The sequence below is a fragment of the Zonotrichia albicollis genome, chromosome 3 (genome assembly GCF_047830755.1).
Source record: "Zonotrichia albicollis isolate bZonAlb1 chromosome 3, bZonAlb1.hap1, whole genome shotgun sequence".
NCBI lineage: Eukaryota > Metazoa > Chordata > Aves > Passeriformes > Passerellidae > Zonotrichia > Zonotrichia albicollis.
In genome coordinates, this window is record NC_133821.1 from 71,839,880 (window position 1) to 71,857,212 (window position 17,333).

Genomic DNA, 17,333 nt, shown 5'->3' on the forward strand with positions numbered 1-17,333 from the left:
TTGTTTTGTTTTCAGAAAATCTGTTGAGCAAGTTGAGAGAATTTTGGCCTCAGTGACCTCAGAATAATGATGATCCTTTGCTTTTTTTATTTTTTTTCCATCTGTGACCATGTTTCCAATTATCTGATCCTAAAACAAGAAAAAGAAAAGTTGGTAGGTGGAGATATCTAGAAAGGTCCTTAGAGATATGTGGTATCTTCTGTAGGTACGACTTCAGTCATGTGTCTAGCCATCTTATAGCTTGTTAGATTTCATGCCACTTGAATTTTGAGGTTTCTGGGATAAGAAAACCTATACATTTCCTTTTATTCACAGTGAACAATCAGTTTCTTGGTGTTTATCTCTTTCCTTAATACCACTTTTTTTTTTTCCCTTTTCCCACTCCTCCCTTTCTCAGGATCATATATGATAGTGATTTCATCAGACCATGACCCGGGAGAAAAGACTCGACTTCAGCTTCCAACAATGAAAGAAAATGATACTCACTGCATTGATTTCAGCTACCTTCTGTACAGCAAGAATGGAGGAAACCCAGGCACTTTGAACATCCTGGTTAGGGTGAACAAAGGACCACTGGCTAATCCCATCTGGAATGTCACTGGCTCCACTGGCAAAGACTGGCTTCGAGCAGAGTTGGCTGTCAGCACTTTCTGGCCCAATGAGTATCAGGTAAGCTTGCAATAAATTCACACCACTTTAGAATATTAACTGCAAGGTCCTATACACTTTGTGCTGTTTTGATGGAGTATTCTCCCAGTGTCCTCAAGTGAAGTGTTCCATTCAGTATAAATAATTGTCTGGGAATGGATATTTTTTATAGCAGGTGATTGTCCAAAGTTATCTGTTATTGAATATAGGAGAAAAAAATTTAGCTAAAAAAAAGCCTTGTTAAAAGAAATGGTGAGGTTAAAGTCCAGGAACATCAAAAATTATGAACTCCCAGAAATACATTGCCTGAGCAATTGTAATTTGTACTTGTCTTCCCTCCTCTTTTGTGTATGCCTGTGTTATCGTGTCTAATTACATGACCGTAACTGTGGTTTTTTCCACACGACATTTGCTTCATTTGCTGTGCAGGCAGAATGGTGCTCACCTAATGAGCAGCTGTTCAGGATGTGTTTTTTTCCTCTTTGCTTGCTATGGGACAAAACCACCTGCAGCGCAGGCCTGTTGTTTGGAGGGAAAAATTGTTTTGTTATTACTGGATGCTGTTATTTCATTTGTTTGATTAACCTGAGAAAGTCCCTGCAGCTGTTTTACTCAGTGGGTATTTGGTGTGAGGGATGAATCTCATACATGGGCATTTTTGTTCTGGTGTCTAGAAGTGGGGAGAGTTGGATTACATGTGCTTACCTGAATTGTAACACCATGAGCCCTATCTAAATATTTGTCATTAGTGCTCTTGCAAACAGATTGGGTATTCCGAGTAATTATTAAATGAAAGAAAGTGGCTGCTTTGTTAATGGTTTTGTTGAATAGTGATATTGCAGAAATGTATCTTAAATGTGCCTTTATCTAAAGTTTGTTGCAATTCCCCACTATCAAAATAACATCCATAAGCAGACTTCAGTGCGAGCAGCCTTAAACATATGGTGAAAATGATGTGATTTGCTGTCTTTTTTTTTTTGGGCGTTTTTGGGCTTTGTTTCCCTGGTTCTAATGTTTTTATTTATAGAGAAGTTTCCTCTACCAGTGGCATTGAAACTGGGTAAAATTTGATTTAAAGTTCTGAAGCCTGGTTCCAAAAAGCTCAGCTTTTGAGGAGGTGTTTTATTAACCCTTTTTATGTTGCTAGAGAGTACCATTTGGTGTCCTTAAACAAACCTCGGGAGCCTTCTATAACGGAACAGTAGTGATCAAGTATAGCAGCATAATATGCAGTAAATCAGGTTTCTGCTGACAGATGGCCAGGCTTGACAATGAGATTGGTGGTTGGAGCCTTATCTTAGCAACATGGCCATTTTTCACTTATGTTATAACCTTCACATTATCTCTCCATAGACTCTGCTTAAATTCATTCTTTCTCTTGCTTGGTCATCCAACAGAATATTGAAATCATGTGTAACCCAGTTTATGTTTAAATTAAACATAAGCCTGGAGTAGAACAGGAGGACTGCTAATGCAACCTGCTCTGATTTGTGGCCAACTTGCGCAACTGCTTTTATGAACAGGAGAGGAAATCTGTGTCCTATCTATGCACAAATGCCTAGTTGCACCAACGGGGTTGGAATTTTTGTGGTTTTGGTTCTTTTGGCTCTCAAAGTTCTGGTTAAACATTGCTCTTGATAGGTTTTTGGGTTTTTGTTTTTTGGTTTTTTTTGGGGGGGGAGAGAGTTTAGTTTGGGTTTTTTTCCCTGTAGTTTTGAGTCAAGTTATACTTTGGAATGAAAATCTTTTTTTCATTTTTCTCATATGAGTTCCATGCTGTACACTTGCAGCTTGTGATCCTGGCACTTTTATCTACCTGTTGGTCAACGAGTTTAGCAAGCACTGAGGAAAATAAGCACTGGTGTCTATAACAAGATTTGGAATTGGATCCTTGCCTGTACAAGCAAGGTCACTGCTAAAGATCACAGCTGAGCACAATTGCTTGCATGTACTTTGTTGCAATCAGGTAGACTTTGCTGCTGTTTCCTTGACTTTTAAGTGAGGGAGGAGAGTAGAGATTATCAGGGTCTGAATAGCACAGGTTGCACTCTAAGGAAGTTGTGTGGTGACTTGGAGGTTGAGCGTGGCCAAGTAGGTTGTAACAACAAGAGTGTTGCACCTGGGCTAATTAGCTTCTAAACAGCATTCCTGCACTCTGCTGTGCTCTGTTGAAATATTGCTGCTTCCTGTTCAAAACTAGCACAATGTTTATGCGTGTCACTCTAGTTTATTCAGTTTATGCTTTTTTGGATGAATTTAACAGTTGCTTTTGCTCACAGGAATATAATATTCAAATAATCCATTTCCTTTATTTTCTTTAACTGCATTCTGCTGGGCATTTATGTATATATTTATTTTCTGACAAAACAGCAGTTTAATATAGTAGCTTTACTGGATGAAATTTTTTATCTAATCTTGTATCCTGTCTCTGCTGGCTGACAGCAGTGGAAGCTTGTAGAAAAGCTCAGGAACAGGACAAACTCAACATGGTTGTACCTTTCCCAGAATACATTTCCAGCCTCGAGCATGTATGTGGCTCAAGAACTTTGAGCTTAAGAACCTAGGTGATGCCTTTCTGTCTTCCTGATAGTATTTATTTTTTTGCAATGATTTAAGCTTCTAGTGTCTACAGTGCACATGACAAGGAATTCTGATGTAAATTCCATGCTAGGTCTATTCCTGGGGGTTTCTGTAGGCCTGGGGCCAGTAATTCTTCAGTTGTCATATTTTGCACTCAGGGAGTTTCAGAAGTCCTGTAATGATGCAATCTGTCTCCTGTCTCCTGCTAGCAATGCATCTGCAGCCGCTGTTCTGCTTGTTTAACATGTGGATGAACTCTCAAAGAAAAGGGTTTGGTTAGACAATGCCTTGGGATCAAAGTTGATTTGATTTTGGTACTTGTTAGTTCTGTAATCTTTTTCTTATCACTCTGTTGAGGCAGGTCAAAGGTAGCGTATTTTCAAGTGTGCTTCAAAAGAAAACTATTTTGGGATTTTTGTTTAAACCTTTTAAGTGACTAGGAGTTTTCTGTTTTCTTTGTTGGTTATTACTGTAATTAATCTGTTTTAGTTGAGATGTTTATTCCTGTCTGAATGAATTGTTTTGTCTAATGCTTCTGTTCATTTCCCCAAGTTCTCTCCTGCTTTGCACAGTAGGGGTTATCTGACTACTGAGGACTATCTCTTTTCTGCTTCTATCAGTCATTTTCCCACTTGCCTTGCTACCTATGTCATCTCCTTTCAATTTGATTTTGTTTGTTTGTGGTATGCTTGATTTTATTTTATTTTTTTTTTAGCCACTGTCTCCCAAAAGGTCCCTGTTTGCTAGTTTTTGTATGATCTCACCCTCAGCAGATGTGTTTTGCTTGCACAGGATCACATCTGTGGTTGCTCACATATGAGGTCCACATTGAAATGTGAACCATGGGCTTTTCAGTTTTGGTTTTATATTACATAGCTGATGTTTATATCAGAAACTGGTAAATAAACCCTTGGAACCATAAATTTCTAACTTGTAAAATGCCAATTACTTGGTTTCTTTAAAAATTCACTATATCCTAGTGGTGCTCTTGTTTAGCCAATGTGCTGGCTGGGATACTGGCTTCATAGCAGTAATGTTGCACCTGGAAGTATAGCTACCAAAGTGAAAATACTGAACTGCACTGAGCAGGTCTTTAATCAGTTCAGAAATACTGCAGGAAAATGCTGGAAAGCCAAATTATATTCTTGCAGAATTGTGAATACTGATTTGGATAATTAATTTGTTCTTGATTACAATACTGATGATTTATTGGATTTGCAAAATTTTAAATTGCTCAAAGATCTTGTAAAATTACTTTCCTTTATGATCTTGAAAGGTCTTGGAACTGTAATAGAAGCATAACAGGAGGATGGTAGACTGAGGATTGAGTAATGGTGTGTACAGTTTGGGCAATATGCCACATAAGGTAGGAAACAGATTTCTTGTGAAATACGAGCATTTGTTGCCTTTTTGGATATCAGATCACTATTCTGAACTTGTAGACATGTGAGACTCTAAACAAGCTGCATGCAGAAAGATTTGGGAAGACATGGGCTTAGATGCGATTTAGTCATTTTGTATAGCTAAGGAAGGAAAGCCACAAGCGAAATGGAAAGTACCTGTGTAGAACTGAGTTATATGGTAACTTTAGAAGAAACTCACCCTCCCAAACTCCAACTTTCTTATAAGGCTAAGGTCCTTTATGTTATAGATGTGCTTTACCCTTGAAACACTATCAAAAAAGTACAAAAAATTTATTAAATAAAAACAAGCAACATTCCAAAGAACTGATATTTTCATAGGCCTTTATTTAAAATATTTTGGAATACACAAAATTACTGATAATAATACCAAAAACACACTTTATAAGTAAAACTTGGAGCTAGTGTAATATTCAGGAGAACACTTAGGGGTTTAGAAAGTGTTTCTGATGAGAAAGAACTAATTGAATGTAAATTGAATGACTAGTTGATTGTAATATGGAAAGCGCTTTTCCTGAAAAGTTTGAGCAACACTGATAAGCAGCCAGCCAGTTAATGTTACAACTCTCTGTATAAGTCTTGGATGCTCAGTGGCAAGACAGTGAAAATTGTCTGATTGAACTCTCACCATGAGGAGGAGTTCAGGGGCAGAGGAGAGCGATCTGTAACTGTGTGTGAGAGGCAATGCTGAAGCAGGCTAAGTTATCTGGCCTGGGAAAAAACCCAATTGAGAGGAATATGATAGAATTATGCAAAACCCTCACTAATATGAAGGGGAATCCTCTTCCAGTTCAAGAATTAGAGGCCTTTTGGTCTGGTGGTTAAACCAGACTAAAAATCAGAATAGAGGTTGGCCACACTTCAGGCTTTAGACCCATGAATGTGCCTGACAGAAATATGTTGTGGATGCCTAGCCTTCTCCACCCCCCAAGTCAACGTGTGCTTAACTTTTTTTCTGGATTCATAAATGTAATTTAATTTTTATTCTGTGGTTATTTAAACCAGTTTGGTCATAGTTTGTGTAAATTTTTGTCTGGCTGTAGAAATAAGACCTAACTTTGTCTGCCACTACCGCCCATTTCTCTTGGCTCTTTTCCCCTTACCATTTCCTTTCAATCTCACATGGGGTAGCATAATATTTGGGACTTTTTAAAACTGAAATTTAAAATTAGGCCTGTTCAATTATTCAAGTTTCTAAGGATTCTCAGAAATAAGGTATGAATTAGAACTTTTTGGAGGGTGGTTGGTATTTCATCCTACCAGAGCTATAATTTTTTGCAAATGTGTTGGTAAAAGATAGATTAGCTGTATAATTATAGAAATCTAAGGTAATACTTAATAAACAGAGAGGTTTTTTTTCATTAAACTTAGAAAGCTTGTGTTTGCAGGTAGTATAAGTCACTGAAATGTTCCTTGTGTAGGTGCATCATTCTTTAGCACTCTTTTTGGGAAATAACTCCATTAAGAATGCTTCATAGCTTTTAAGAGTTGAAGGTGACTGTCAAGAAGCTATTTTGTTTCTACTTCATTACTGCACAATGAAATGGCTTATACATTTGTTTCCGTTGTCTTCCTTCTCTCCTTCATAGTTTTCACCAGGTGAAAGCACTTCTAACTGACTCACTACTTACCACTATCTCTAATGTTTGAAAATATCTCCAAAGAGGAATGATGTTTTTCTCATCAGAAACACTTTCTAAACCCCTAGTGTTCTCCTGACTATTACTTGCTAGGCAGCTCTTAATCAGAAGACTTCTTCTTTATACAGTTAATTGAAGAGTTAGTTAGAGAAAGTTCATTATTTAAAGTCTTCCTTATTGCTTTTCCAAGCCTTGCCAGTGCAAACAAAATGCCAGCTTTTAAAACTGCTAGGATAAACACGAATGCCTGCAAGCATATCTGTCACATTTCTCTCTCAATTCTTCCAAGATGTTTATTGATTTGATGATGACGAAAACCCCACATAATTTCCAATAAAGTAATTACCAGAACCATTTTAATAATTTAGTTCTGCAGATCACAGAGCACTCACAGCTCTCAAAGGACTTGTACAAGTACTGACTTATTCCAGTATTCAAACTGGGAAACCATAGTGCAGGGAGTGAAACTGAGCATTGGCCAAACAAGCCTCGTCACAGCTGAAGTACCAGCATCCAGGTTTTCATTAACACCATTGGAGACTTCTTGGAAACTCTTTTATTATTTCTTAGAGACAACAAGCAGGCTTTGACTGTTAGTTCAGGTCTGTGGCTTTGTTTCAGCAGGGGATGTTCTGCAGGCCAGCTACAATGTGCTTTCTTTCTTTCCTGAGTTAGCTCATTTATGGGCACAGGAACTACCTGAGGGATAGGCAAATGGTGGTGGTGGGGAAGCAGGTAAATAATGATGATTTATGCTGTTGGCCTTTCTCTCACCTATTATGTTGGTTCCTGCCCACTAGCTTGCTTTCTTTACTTAAGAAATTTAAAATTGCCTTAAAGAGATGTATATAATAACTTTCCTAGCTTGGTGGGTTTGACTTTTGTTAGCATATTTTGATGAGACCTAATTTATTTTGGGGTCTGCTGCTTTGGGAAAGGGACAAGCTGATTAATTAGTATCCAAGAATTATAACAATTTAAAATAGCAGAAATTATTGTTAATTGGGTAAAATGTGTCAGCCATGTCTAAGTCAGTGATCCAAACTTTACTTCACCATTGCAAGCAGACATGGCTCTGCCTCCACAAAACACCTAGAACTCCATTCCAGCAGGGATGTAGAAGAAATTACTTCAGATGCCTTAATTTTTACATGCCACAGAGCTGTATAATCTGAACAATTGCTTCTGTTGCTCTATTCTTAGTCCTACAGAAAAACTGAATTCACAGAATTTAGAAGCTGACGAGTTTGTATTCTGAAAAAAGACGTTTACTTTTTTTACTTTTTTTAAAAAAAAGTTTACTCCTTCCCTTTTCCTTTGTTTAAAATTTTCAATATTGTCTTTTCCACTGCTTCTCTTTGTTATATTACAATTTGTAAGGAGCTTTCTTTTGCTCTACTGTGCTCTGGGTTTCCTTTGCCATATGTATGATCTGCACTTAAAGAAGAGTAGAAATATTATACTTGAAGTACTGAAGTGTTGTAAGGAATTGCATAGCTCTACATACAAGACTCTTCAATTCTCTTTCCATCAAATAATGTAGTACCAATGAGGCTGATAAAGATTTTGACCTTTTTTTCACTGTTCCCTGGGAAATAGTGATTGTCTTCAGGGTGAAGTGATGAAAATTTAGTAGATGCTTGGTGTTTTCCAAGGCAGTGAAAGATTTGGAGGTTAGTATGCCATATGAATCTGTTTTATGAATTACCTTAATAATTACCTAAAAATCAAAAGTGGAACACTACTGGCTCATGAGGACTTACTTTGAGATAAATATGTAATATTTTTAGCTGGTGCCTAATTTCTGGGGAGATATATGTGACTTTAACCTCAAGCTCTCTTCCAGGAAACATTCCTTGCATCTGCAAGGTGGTATGCAAATTTTGTATTAACCTTGATTACCAAGATCATGAAAAGCCTGTAGCATTCTCCTCCCTGTCATACTGCAAGCAGTGTCAGGCAGTGAAGTGGAAAACACAGTATTGCTAATCAGCCATCTCGGAACGCCTGATTTTTTTTTTTTCCAAAAATTCAAGATTGACTTAAATCATCATGTGTAAATAAAGAAGTTCTGGATATGGTTCCTTTTGTAGAGATTATTCTTTTTTAGGATTTCAGTCTGTAGTTGAAAATCATAATTACTTGTTACATAAGAAGCTCAGATTTTGTCATATTTTTATCAGCTTCTGCAAGATCCTATCCCTTTCTAAGAAAAATTGTGAATATCACACTATCAAGGAGCTGGCAATGATATACTCTTCCACTTGGCTCTTTTATTCACATGAAAAGTGAAGTGAATGAAAGAGGATTATGGCAGAAATCAGTGATATATGCCTGAAGTAGATGGTTAAAAGAAAGCAGAAATTGATAATACTTCCATTTCATTATATGGGTTCTGAAAAGATCGAGTAATGAATTGTACTCTGCTAGGGGTTTTTGGACTACCTCTAAGTGAAAGAGAATAAAAGAAAGAAATATAATAGTGCAGTATTGAATCATTATCAGAAAGTTCACTAAAATCTCTGTACTTCAAAACTGGAAACCAGTCAGTCTCCAAATTCATGGGCCTTGAAGAGTCAGGGTTTTCAGTTTAAAAGTCTGAACTCATCAATTCAATGCTAATAAGTGTATTTTTAGGCACTTTTCGCTGTGAAGCATTGTATGCTGCCAGTAGCCTGTATTTTCCCTGACCAAGCCCCAAGGCCTCTGGGGATTTGACCCCAGCTGGCAGTGAAGCCCCACACACTCCCTTCATCACTTCCTTCCTTCCTAGTGGGATGGGGAAGAGAGCTGGAACGACAAAACCAAGAAAACATGTATGTTGAGCTAAAGACAGATTAATAGGCAAAGCAAAAGCTGTGAGTGCAAGTAAAGCAAAAGGAGTTAATTCACCATCTCCCATGGGCAGGCAGGTGTTCAGCCACCTTCAGGAAAGCGGGGCTTCGTATCATGTAACAGGACTTGAGAGTACAAATGGTATCAGTCTAAATGTCCCCTCTTTTTCCTTCTTCTCCCATCTGTATATGCTGAGCATGTTGCCATATGGTGTGGGGTATCCCTTTGGTCACTTGTGCGTGTGTGGGGAGTCACATGTTCTGACTGTGCCCCCTCCCAGCCTGTGCACCCCCAGCCTGCTCACTGGAGGGGTGGTGTGAGAAGCAGAAAAGGCCTTGGCTCTGTGCAACCACTGCTCAGCAGTAACTAAAACATCCCTGTGTTATCAGTTCTGTTTCCAGAGCAAATCCAAAACAGTGCCATATTATGAAAAAAATGAGCTACTATGAAAAGATGAGCTCTCTCCAGGCCAAAACCAGTACAGCTGGAAAAAAAATAATACTGGGAATTATGCAGCTACTTAACTTTCTTTCGTCCTTTTCTGACTTTTGTTATTTAGGGCAAGATGAAATACTCAAGAGTTTGAGTATGTGCACACCATACTATAATGTATTGGTTGTTTTGATAGTTTTATTTAAAATATTTTTTCTTTTTCTAATGCTAAATGGTGAACAAGCCTGAGGCTTGGAGTAAAGTCAAAAGGTATTCTTCATCCAGACTAGTATGTAATCGGAATCCCATGTTGACTGGTGATATGACCTCCTCAGAGAGAAATAAGTACCTCATACCTTTTTAATCCTCTCTACTCTGCATGTGTTTCTTTTCTGAAGTTTAGACTTTGTTTGAGGTGACATTGGAAAAATAACTGTGATAGTTGCTCTGAAGGAGAAAATAATCAAAATTCAAAGATGGGGGAAAGTGTATCAATTTATTTGTGCTAGAATCACATTCTGATCAAATGTACAAGGTCCATGTATTCAAACAAACTGGTATTGAATTTTCTGCTTTGTCTGGGAGACATTACAAAGCATTTTAAAGTCACCCTCACCCTCCTTGCCCCTCTTACCAGAGTGAAGTTAATTATACCCCTGTTCTGGAAGTTCTGAAACACCATCTGAAGTAGAGCAATTTTCTGGCCCTAAGATAGTGATGGGAAGTTTGCAAACAGGCGATTGCCCTGTGGGAGATGGAGCAATGGCACAGTCAGACAGTTGTTCTGGCTCCAGGCCAGGAATGATTGCATTGGTGTCTTTATAGACATATTATTTTCATCTTAGAGAGTTCTTCCTCTTCTTCCTAGTCATGTATGGAGCTCTTTTTCTATTTTCTTTAAATGTCTTTATGCAACTCTCATAAGATCTTAAGAATTGGTATAAAACTTTTTGGAGTGGACTCCTTCAGAGAAGTATCTTGACTAGCTGAAAGTGCACCCTGAGCTGTTTTTTTCCTGGTGTTTTTTGGTTGGTTTTTTTTTTTTTTTTTTTGGTTTGGTTTTTGGTTCCCTCTGTCTTCTGGAGCCTTTTGTATGTCATCCATGAGACTTTTTCATGTCCTATTAATTTGTTGGAGTGGGTCCTGTAGCTGGAAACTTTTGTGCTTTTTTTGATGCGTTTGCCAGGTTTACTGCATCTGTCCTTATGTCACAGACAAGCAACAGCAAATGAAAGCCCAAACAGTTGTGTTAGTGCTGGACAACTGCAAGACAGAGCAAAGACATGTTTTCCATGCACACAGAAGGTACAGATTGTGTGGGCACCCCTGCTAATGCAGAGCAGAGGAATTAATGAGGTTGCTGCAGTATTACTTTACTGACCTGCTGTGGTGTGCACATCATATTTACTGGGGGTGGTTGTGTGTACCTGTTTAGTGCTTGTGTGTGACTTACCTCTAGAAATTTCATAATGTAAACTTTTAGTCTAGAGTCAGCTTTTTGGCTTGGGTTACATTTTTTCTGTAATTGTCAGTTTTGCTCTCTTTGCTACATTCTCCAGGCAGTGAATGTATCTCTCATTATTCAGTAGGTGGCGTCTGTTGGAGCAAAATAACTCTCACCTGGAAGTGGTAGTAGCAGTTTGCTACTATTTATGGAATGAAATTACTTACAAGCAAGGAAAGCATATTTGCTCAATGTGAATGACTATGATAAGCTTTTAAAAAATTAAATTACACAAGTCCTGTAATTCCAGTCTTAGTAGTGCATTGTTGAGTTACTGAAAGAGAAATCAAATATTAGTGGTAGCACTCAACAAGTGGTAGCCTTAAGGCACCAGACAGAACAAGAGAATTTTGTAACTCAGTGGAGATAGGGATTTCTGGGGGTATCATCCTGCCGCTGATTTTTGTAGATGGGAGAAGAAACAGCAGTTGTGCCAGATCCAACAGCAGATACCTAAAGGATCTTAGGGATTAGGGCATGTTTAGGGCATTACCAATGCACCTTGCAAGCCATAGAAAAAGAGAGTGGAATGAGTGATGATACTGCATCTTCTAGTTGTCAAACTTCAGCAGTAAAACACTTTTTATCTAGTGCATGTGTCTGCCCTTTGGGTGAGCATTATGCTCATGTCATGTAACTTTGGTGGGTTTGATCATTAGTTGATTTGGTTGGACCAGATTAGCTTCAGGTGTTGCAGTTGGCTGGTTCACTTCACTAGCAGATTTCATCTGAAAATGAAAAGAGCCCTCAAGAAATGAAAACAAACCCAACATCCAAACAGTTCAAAAATGAAAGTCTTCTGTCTTTGTGGACTTTTAGGCTGGAATGGAGAAAGATAGCCTTTGTTTAGTCTGATTTTTTTTTTTTTTTTCTTCTTGCTTTGTGGCAATTTAAAGATGCACATAGTCAGGTCCACACTCTCTCATATGAGTTGATCTCCTGTTTTCCACCCTTTTCTTTTCCACCATGCTTGAGGGGTTGCTGTAAACTTTTGAACCTCCAGTAATTTAATTAAGAAGCAATTACAACCTGCATCGTCTGTCTTCACCCCACCTTTTTTTTTTTTTGTTACTTTTTATATCCAATATAATGACTTTGTTGTGTGTCTGCACTGGCAACTGGTTCTCTCTTTCAGAGGTTTAGTGGCTAAAAGAAAATCAACCACTGGTACACCTGAATTGCCATATTTAACTTTGATGAATAGAACATTGGCATTTTTCTAATTCTGTTCCCTGCTTCACTTTCCTGCTATACCCACAGCTGCAGGCAAGCAGAAAAAAAATCCAGCCTTAACCAAACCCTTCCCTTTTTCCATAATGATCAGCCAAGGGGATGACAAGTTCTTGTTACTATATTTCTAATGTTTTTTAATGTAAAACTTAAATGCAAAATAACAATCTGGGCTTTTTTTCGTGGGACAGAGATGAGCCTTCACATTGATCCCTTTACGAGCTGTGTTATTAAACTATTTGTAATGTAGTGAAAGCTGTGACAAGTTTTCAAAATATGGTTATGCTTTTTTGATACAGGTAAAAGTATCAAGCAGCTTTCAATGCATTCCTAGGTTGCTAAACCAAGGTTTCTGTGGCCAGAAGATATGTTGTGTGGTTTAACAGAGAAATCAGAACAAAGCTGAAATTTGTTTGGTTGTCACATTTCCCTTTTAACTAAAAATGATACACGTGATGGGATTTGTGTGTATATGAGCAAGCATATGTTTGCATGTGCCTATGTTTTTTACTTTTGTTATTATAAGGATAAATGAGCCTTAAAGTACAGCTTTAAATTTGTCCCTGCACTTCATTATGAGGTCTTAACAGCATGTATTTGAACAGTAAAATGGAAATTAGCAGCAGCTGTCTGGTTTTCCAAAAAGAGCTGGAACATCAGATGTACTTATCTTAGTAGCATTGGATGGATTCAATCTGAATTACAGTTCTGGGTGTTGATTTACTACTATTTGTCCAAAGTATAATGTGTAGCATAACCAATATTTTTTAAAATGCTATGCAAGTAGTTTCAGTTTTGTCTTGTTTCAGAAATCCTACTGAAATGGAACATGGTATGCATTTTAATGTATTATTTGTTTACATATGCTAGATAAACGTGGCATCGCGCATTGAAACAGAAAAATGTGTTAAGTGGGTATTTTGTCACAACAAAGCAGTTAAAACAGACACAAGCTTTCTTTGGCTGTAGCTTTACAGAACCATTGGTTAGGTTCAACACATTTGAATAGAGAGCTAAGCCCCAAATTAAAGAAACTGTTTCCCCCGCCAGCCCCTTTATTTTTATCCCTTCCAAAATGTTAAGAGTATGGAATGCACCTCCCAACCCCCACCCCCTCCCCTTTAAAAAAAAATTAAAATTTTTATTCTGCCCTCTCCCTCCCCTTGTCAAAGGCATTGTGTGTGATAAGATAGTACTGAAAAGTGTGGCTGCTTCAGAGCCTTGTTTGCTGTGGTCAGATCTACAATGGTGAAGTCTGCTGAAATTCAGGAGTCTTCACTTCTGAAGTTAAAAGAGTTTTATTTTGAGCAAGTGTTGTGCCTATTCTGAAAAAGAAGTGACAGAGCCAGTAGCAGAGACAATAAACTTAGTTTCTTTTACAGATATTCTTAGTAATCATGTAGAGGGTTAAAATTTTACTCAGAAGTAAAATCACAGCAAAGGGAAAGTAGTTTTCTTCTCCATCTTAGTTAGATTGTTAATTAAATTGGAAAAAGTAGTTTCTCCATTTTAAAGTCCAGAATAGTCCAGCAAGTCTACTGTAAAGTTAAAACTGGTTCTGCAAGTCCTGTGTATGGCTGAGATTCAAAGCAGTTTCCCTGCTGTGAAAGACCTTCAACCAAAACTCTGCAGAAAGCACCTTGCTAACTAATGTATTCCAAATTCTTGTACTTTTTTCATCAATCTTTTCTGTAATTTTGAGGGAAGACTGCTTTAGTTTGGGCCATGATTGGGAGCAAAGCATAGCACATGAAAAAATAAGTTGTGTTATTTAGCAAATGCAGCCCATCTTGCCCATCTTGATGCAGTTTAACTTCCTTTCTAAGCAGGTTCATGCTGTATATGTAAAAAAAACTCAATAAATTGCATAATAAATTTTGCAAGCTTTGCAAAGCAAAGCCTGACTATACCACACAGAAAAAGAAAAAAACCCAAGCCTTTGCATTCTGGGCTGGTAAGTAGCCTAAGTTTGCTGAAGAGTGCGATGCTTCCCTGCTGCGTGTAGTGGGCAGGGTTGCATAGCCAGGACAGGAGGGGATGCAGGGGAGTGCTTTGGGGATCAGGAGGCTCCTACACTTTTAGCTTATGGATCAGCACAGTGCTGCTTTTGATGCTGACAGCTCTGTTTGCTCAACCTGGGCTGTGTCAAAACTACCTGAGACTTCTAACTTGATGCTGCAAACCAGTCCTTATTGATTTTTGGGAAAAAAAAGGCTGTATTTCCATTTAAGATCAGGGAGGTTTCCTCAGGGCTGACTGGGACAAAAGCTTGCTCCAGTGCTGTTTGAAGACTTGGCTTTACTTTAGGTAAGGTAGGTTTGTAGCCTTTGTGTTTGGGAAAGGAAGTGTCTGAACCCATGGCAAATGCAAAATACCTGTAGGGATTTCCCCCCCCCGCCCCCCCAGAAATTGCAGCTGATCACAAAGGAGTAAATTGCAGGGAAGGCTCCAAATGCAGAGCGCAAGCTGCTGGAACAGTCAGCAGCAGAGGGTAAAGGTGGGGAGGACAATGGAGAATTGTCACTTGAGCTGCAACTTCCTGGAACTGGGATATCAGTACGAGGCAAAAGATCTTTCTGGAGGCATCATGTAATGGCCAGTTAAATTGCCTCTGGAGAGCCAATGGCTGCAAGAAATGAATACTGGGGGTGTTTCTATGGAGAGTGTATTTTTGACAAAAAATATTAATGATTAAATATTTGCTTTCAGAAAATACACGTCAAAGTGAGAATTGAATCTGTTTCCCTAAGTGTAATCAACAGGTTTAGTGTGTTTATTTGCAAAACAAAGCAAAATCCAAAGGAATTCATTTCTTTTGAAAATGGAAGAAAAAAAACAATCAAGTGCAGCTTTTGTAAAAGTGTAAAACCAGATCAATTTGAAATCATATCAACTGTGTGAACTGCAGTAATTGCAGTATTGTTTGGTCAAGTCAATTAATTCCAGAGTGAGAATAGGGCTAGATACTTTATCCCTCCAAATATCACACAGGGGAGGTATGCAGCTGCAAATGGAACTGATTTGTGTAGAAGCTCAAACACAAAATTATTTTTTTCCCAACACTTCTCTGAAAGTTCTAGAGGAAGCTGACCATCTGAAAAATGATCCAGGAAAATTTGTCAATCACAGGAACTGGACCTCTGATTTTCCATTGGTATCATTCATTTAATTTCAAATCAGATTTGTTTAATAAAGAAAATTATTTGGCTTACACTAAAATGTGGTTTCATTTGACTGCTTCAATTTTATCAGTTCAATTACTGTAATTTTAAATGTAGTAATTTTTCATGGTGTACAAAGGAGCCTTATTACAGATCTTAATTGCTTTTCTAAATTCTTCAATTCCATGTAAATGTTGTGAATTTGTGATAAACAGTTTATACCCATGTTATTTAATGCTGAAGTTTTTACAGGTATATCCTCCTCTAGTTCCAGAGTGATGATATTTAATATATAATTAAACTTCAACATTTAGAGCTATAGAAGTTTCTGTATTTCTGCTCTAATGCAATTACAAAGTCAAATTGGCTATGTAGAGAATTGGGATAAAACTTGGTTGCAGAACTGTTAAAGATTACCTGCAGCAATATGCTAAGAATTCAGGAAAGAGTATTTTCTAGAGGGTTTGTTTGTTTGCTTTTGTTTTTTGTGTTTTTTTTTAATTTTGTTGTTGTTGTATATAATATATAAACATTGCTAAATAAGGCTGTATTCTAGATGCTACTATGGTATAAATTTTTTCAGGAAGGGATTGATATTCTTCTGAAATTCTCCAGGGAGAATTTTCACACACCCTAGCTGAATCTGTGGGTTTTACTGCTGAATCCAGATATGGTAATCAGTGGGCTTTAATAGGTTTTTGCTTGTTGTTGTTTCTTTTGGTAGCTAATGTACCTAAGCTTTGATTTTCTTACTATTAAGATGTATCCGCTGGCTGCCATTGGAGGCAAGTTCCCACATAAAGGTAGGAATAGTGTTTCCTCTTGCTCTTATTACCTTGGCAGATAGCAGTAATTAAAGGCAACTTTAAATATGGTGTTTTAGTTTCTCCTTCAGGTTTTCTTTCCCAAGCCAATTAAAATGAAAAATACCCCTCTATGCTCCATCCCCTGATCGTGTGTTGCTGCGTTATCCCTTCATTTCCACTGAGTTCATTGGTAGCTTCATTTAGGCAGCATAAAGCACCAAATTACCTAAGATTCAAACCTCTGGCAGCTTTTTTTCTACCTTGTCTTCCATCACCACCTTCTACCTAATTTGAAAATTCATCACCCATATTACAGCATTCAGTATTTTAATTTTATAAATGAGTCTTTGCTATTTTTCTCAAAAGAGCAATTTGCTCCTTCATGGTTGTTTCCTTTCCTGTAAATGAGTTGTTGGTATTGTACTGGCTGTAAGCTGCCTTTTCTAAGGATGATTGATGCTGAGCCTGCATGCTAAGGCATGGTGCAGGCCAAGGGAAACATGGGTCCTGAAAACAAATAACAGCTCAGTTTGAGCATGAATTGCTTGTCTCTTCTGATTAGCAGCAGCAGCTCAGGACATGCATTTCCTGAAGTGGAATGTAAACAGTTTTTAAGAACTGGTCCTTGATAACTGATACAGATATTTTGTGTGCCACTAATCTTTGTCGTGTCTTGCAGGCTTGTATCTGTCACTGAAATCAGCCTGTTTAGAGTTTTTGGTAACACACATTCAGTATCTTTGAGTCACTGTGGCAGCTCTAGGTTGTCAGTGTTGTACAGAAAAGAGACTGAGGTCAATTAACTGAGCATCTTTAACTATAGTTAAAGATGACTTGCATGAGGTGTGTTAACAAATGGTCTACTGGTTCATTCCCAGTGAAACCAAAGTGGACAACTTAGGTGTACAGAAGCCCAAATCAGGACTAAAACACAGCCAGAATACAGCACAGTGGGATTATTATCAGACAACTAATGCTGTGCAGTGGAACTACAAGTTCAAGAAATCCCCAGGGAAGGTTCACTGTAGTAACTGATGGGAAATGACTTCAGCCTCTCCCATTCAAGTTAGTAACAC

At 37.9% G+C, this 17,333-nt stretch overlaps 1 protein-coding gene across 11 annotated transcripts in view; it reads left to right on the plus strand.

Moving 5' to 3' along the window:
* The window catches only part of PTPRK (protein tyrosine phosphatase receptor type K), a 380,786-nt gene that overhangs the window by 128,470 nt on the left and 234,983 nt on the right, over positions 1-17,333 (plus strand). For all 11 annotated transcript variants that reach the window (XM_005487730.4, XM_014267528.3, XM_074537837.1 and 8 more), the window contains exon 3: positions 398-669. In XM_005487730.4, the coding sequence (XP_005487787.2) occupies positions 398-669 (272 nt within the window). The remainder of the gene's footprint in view (positions 1-397; positions 670-17,333) is intronic.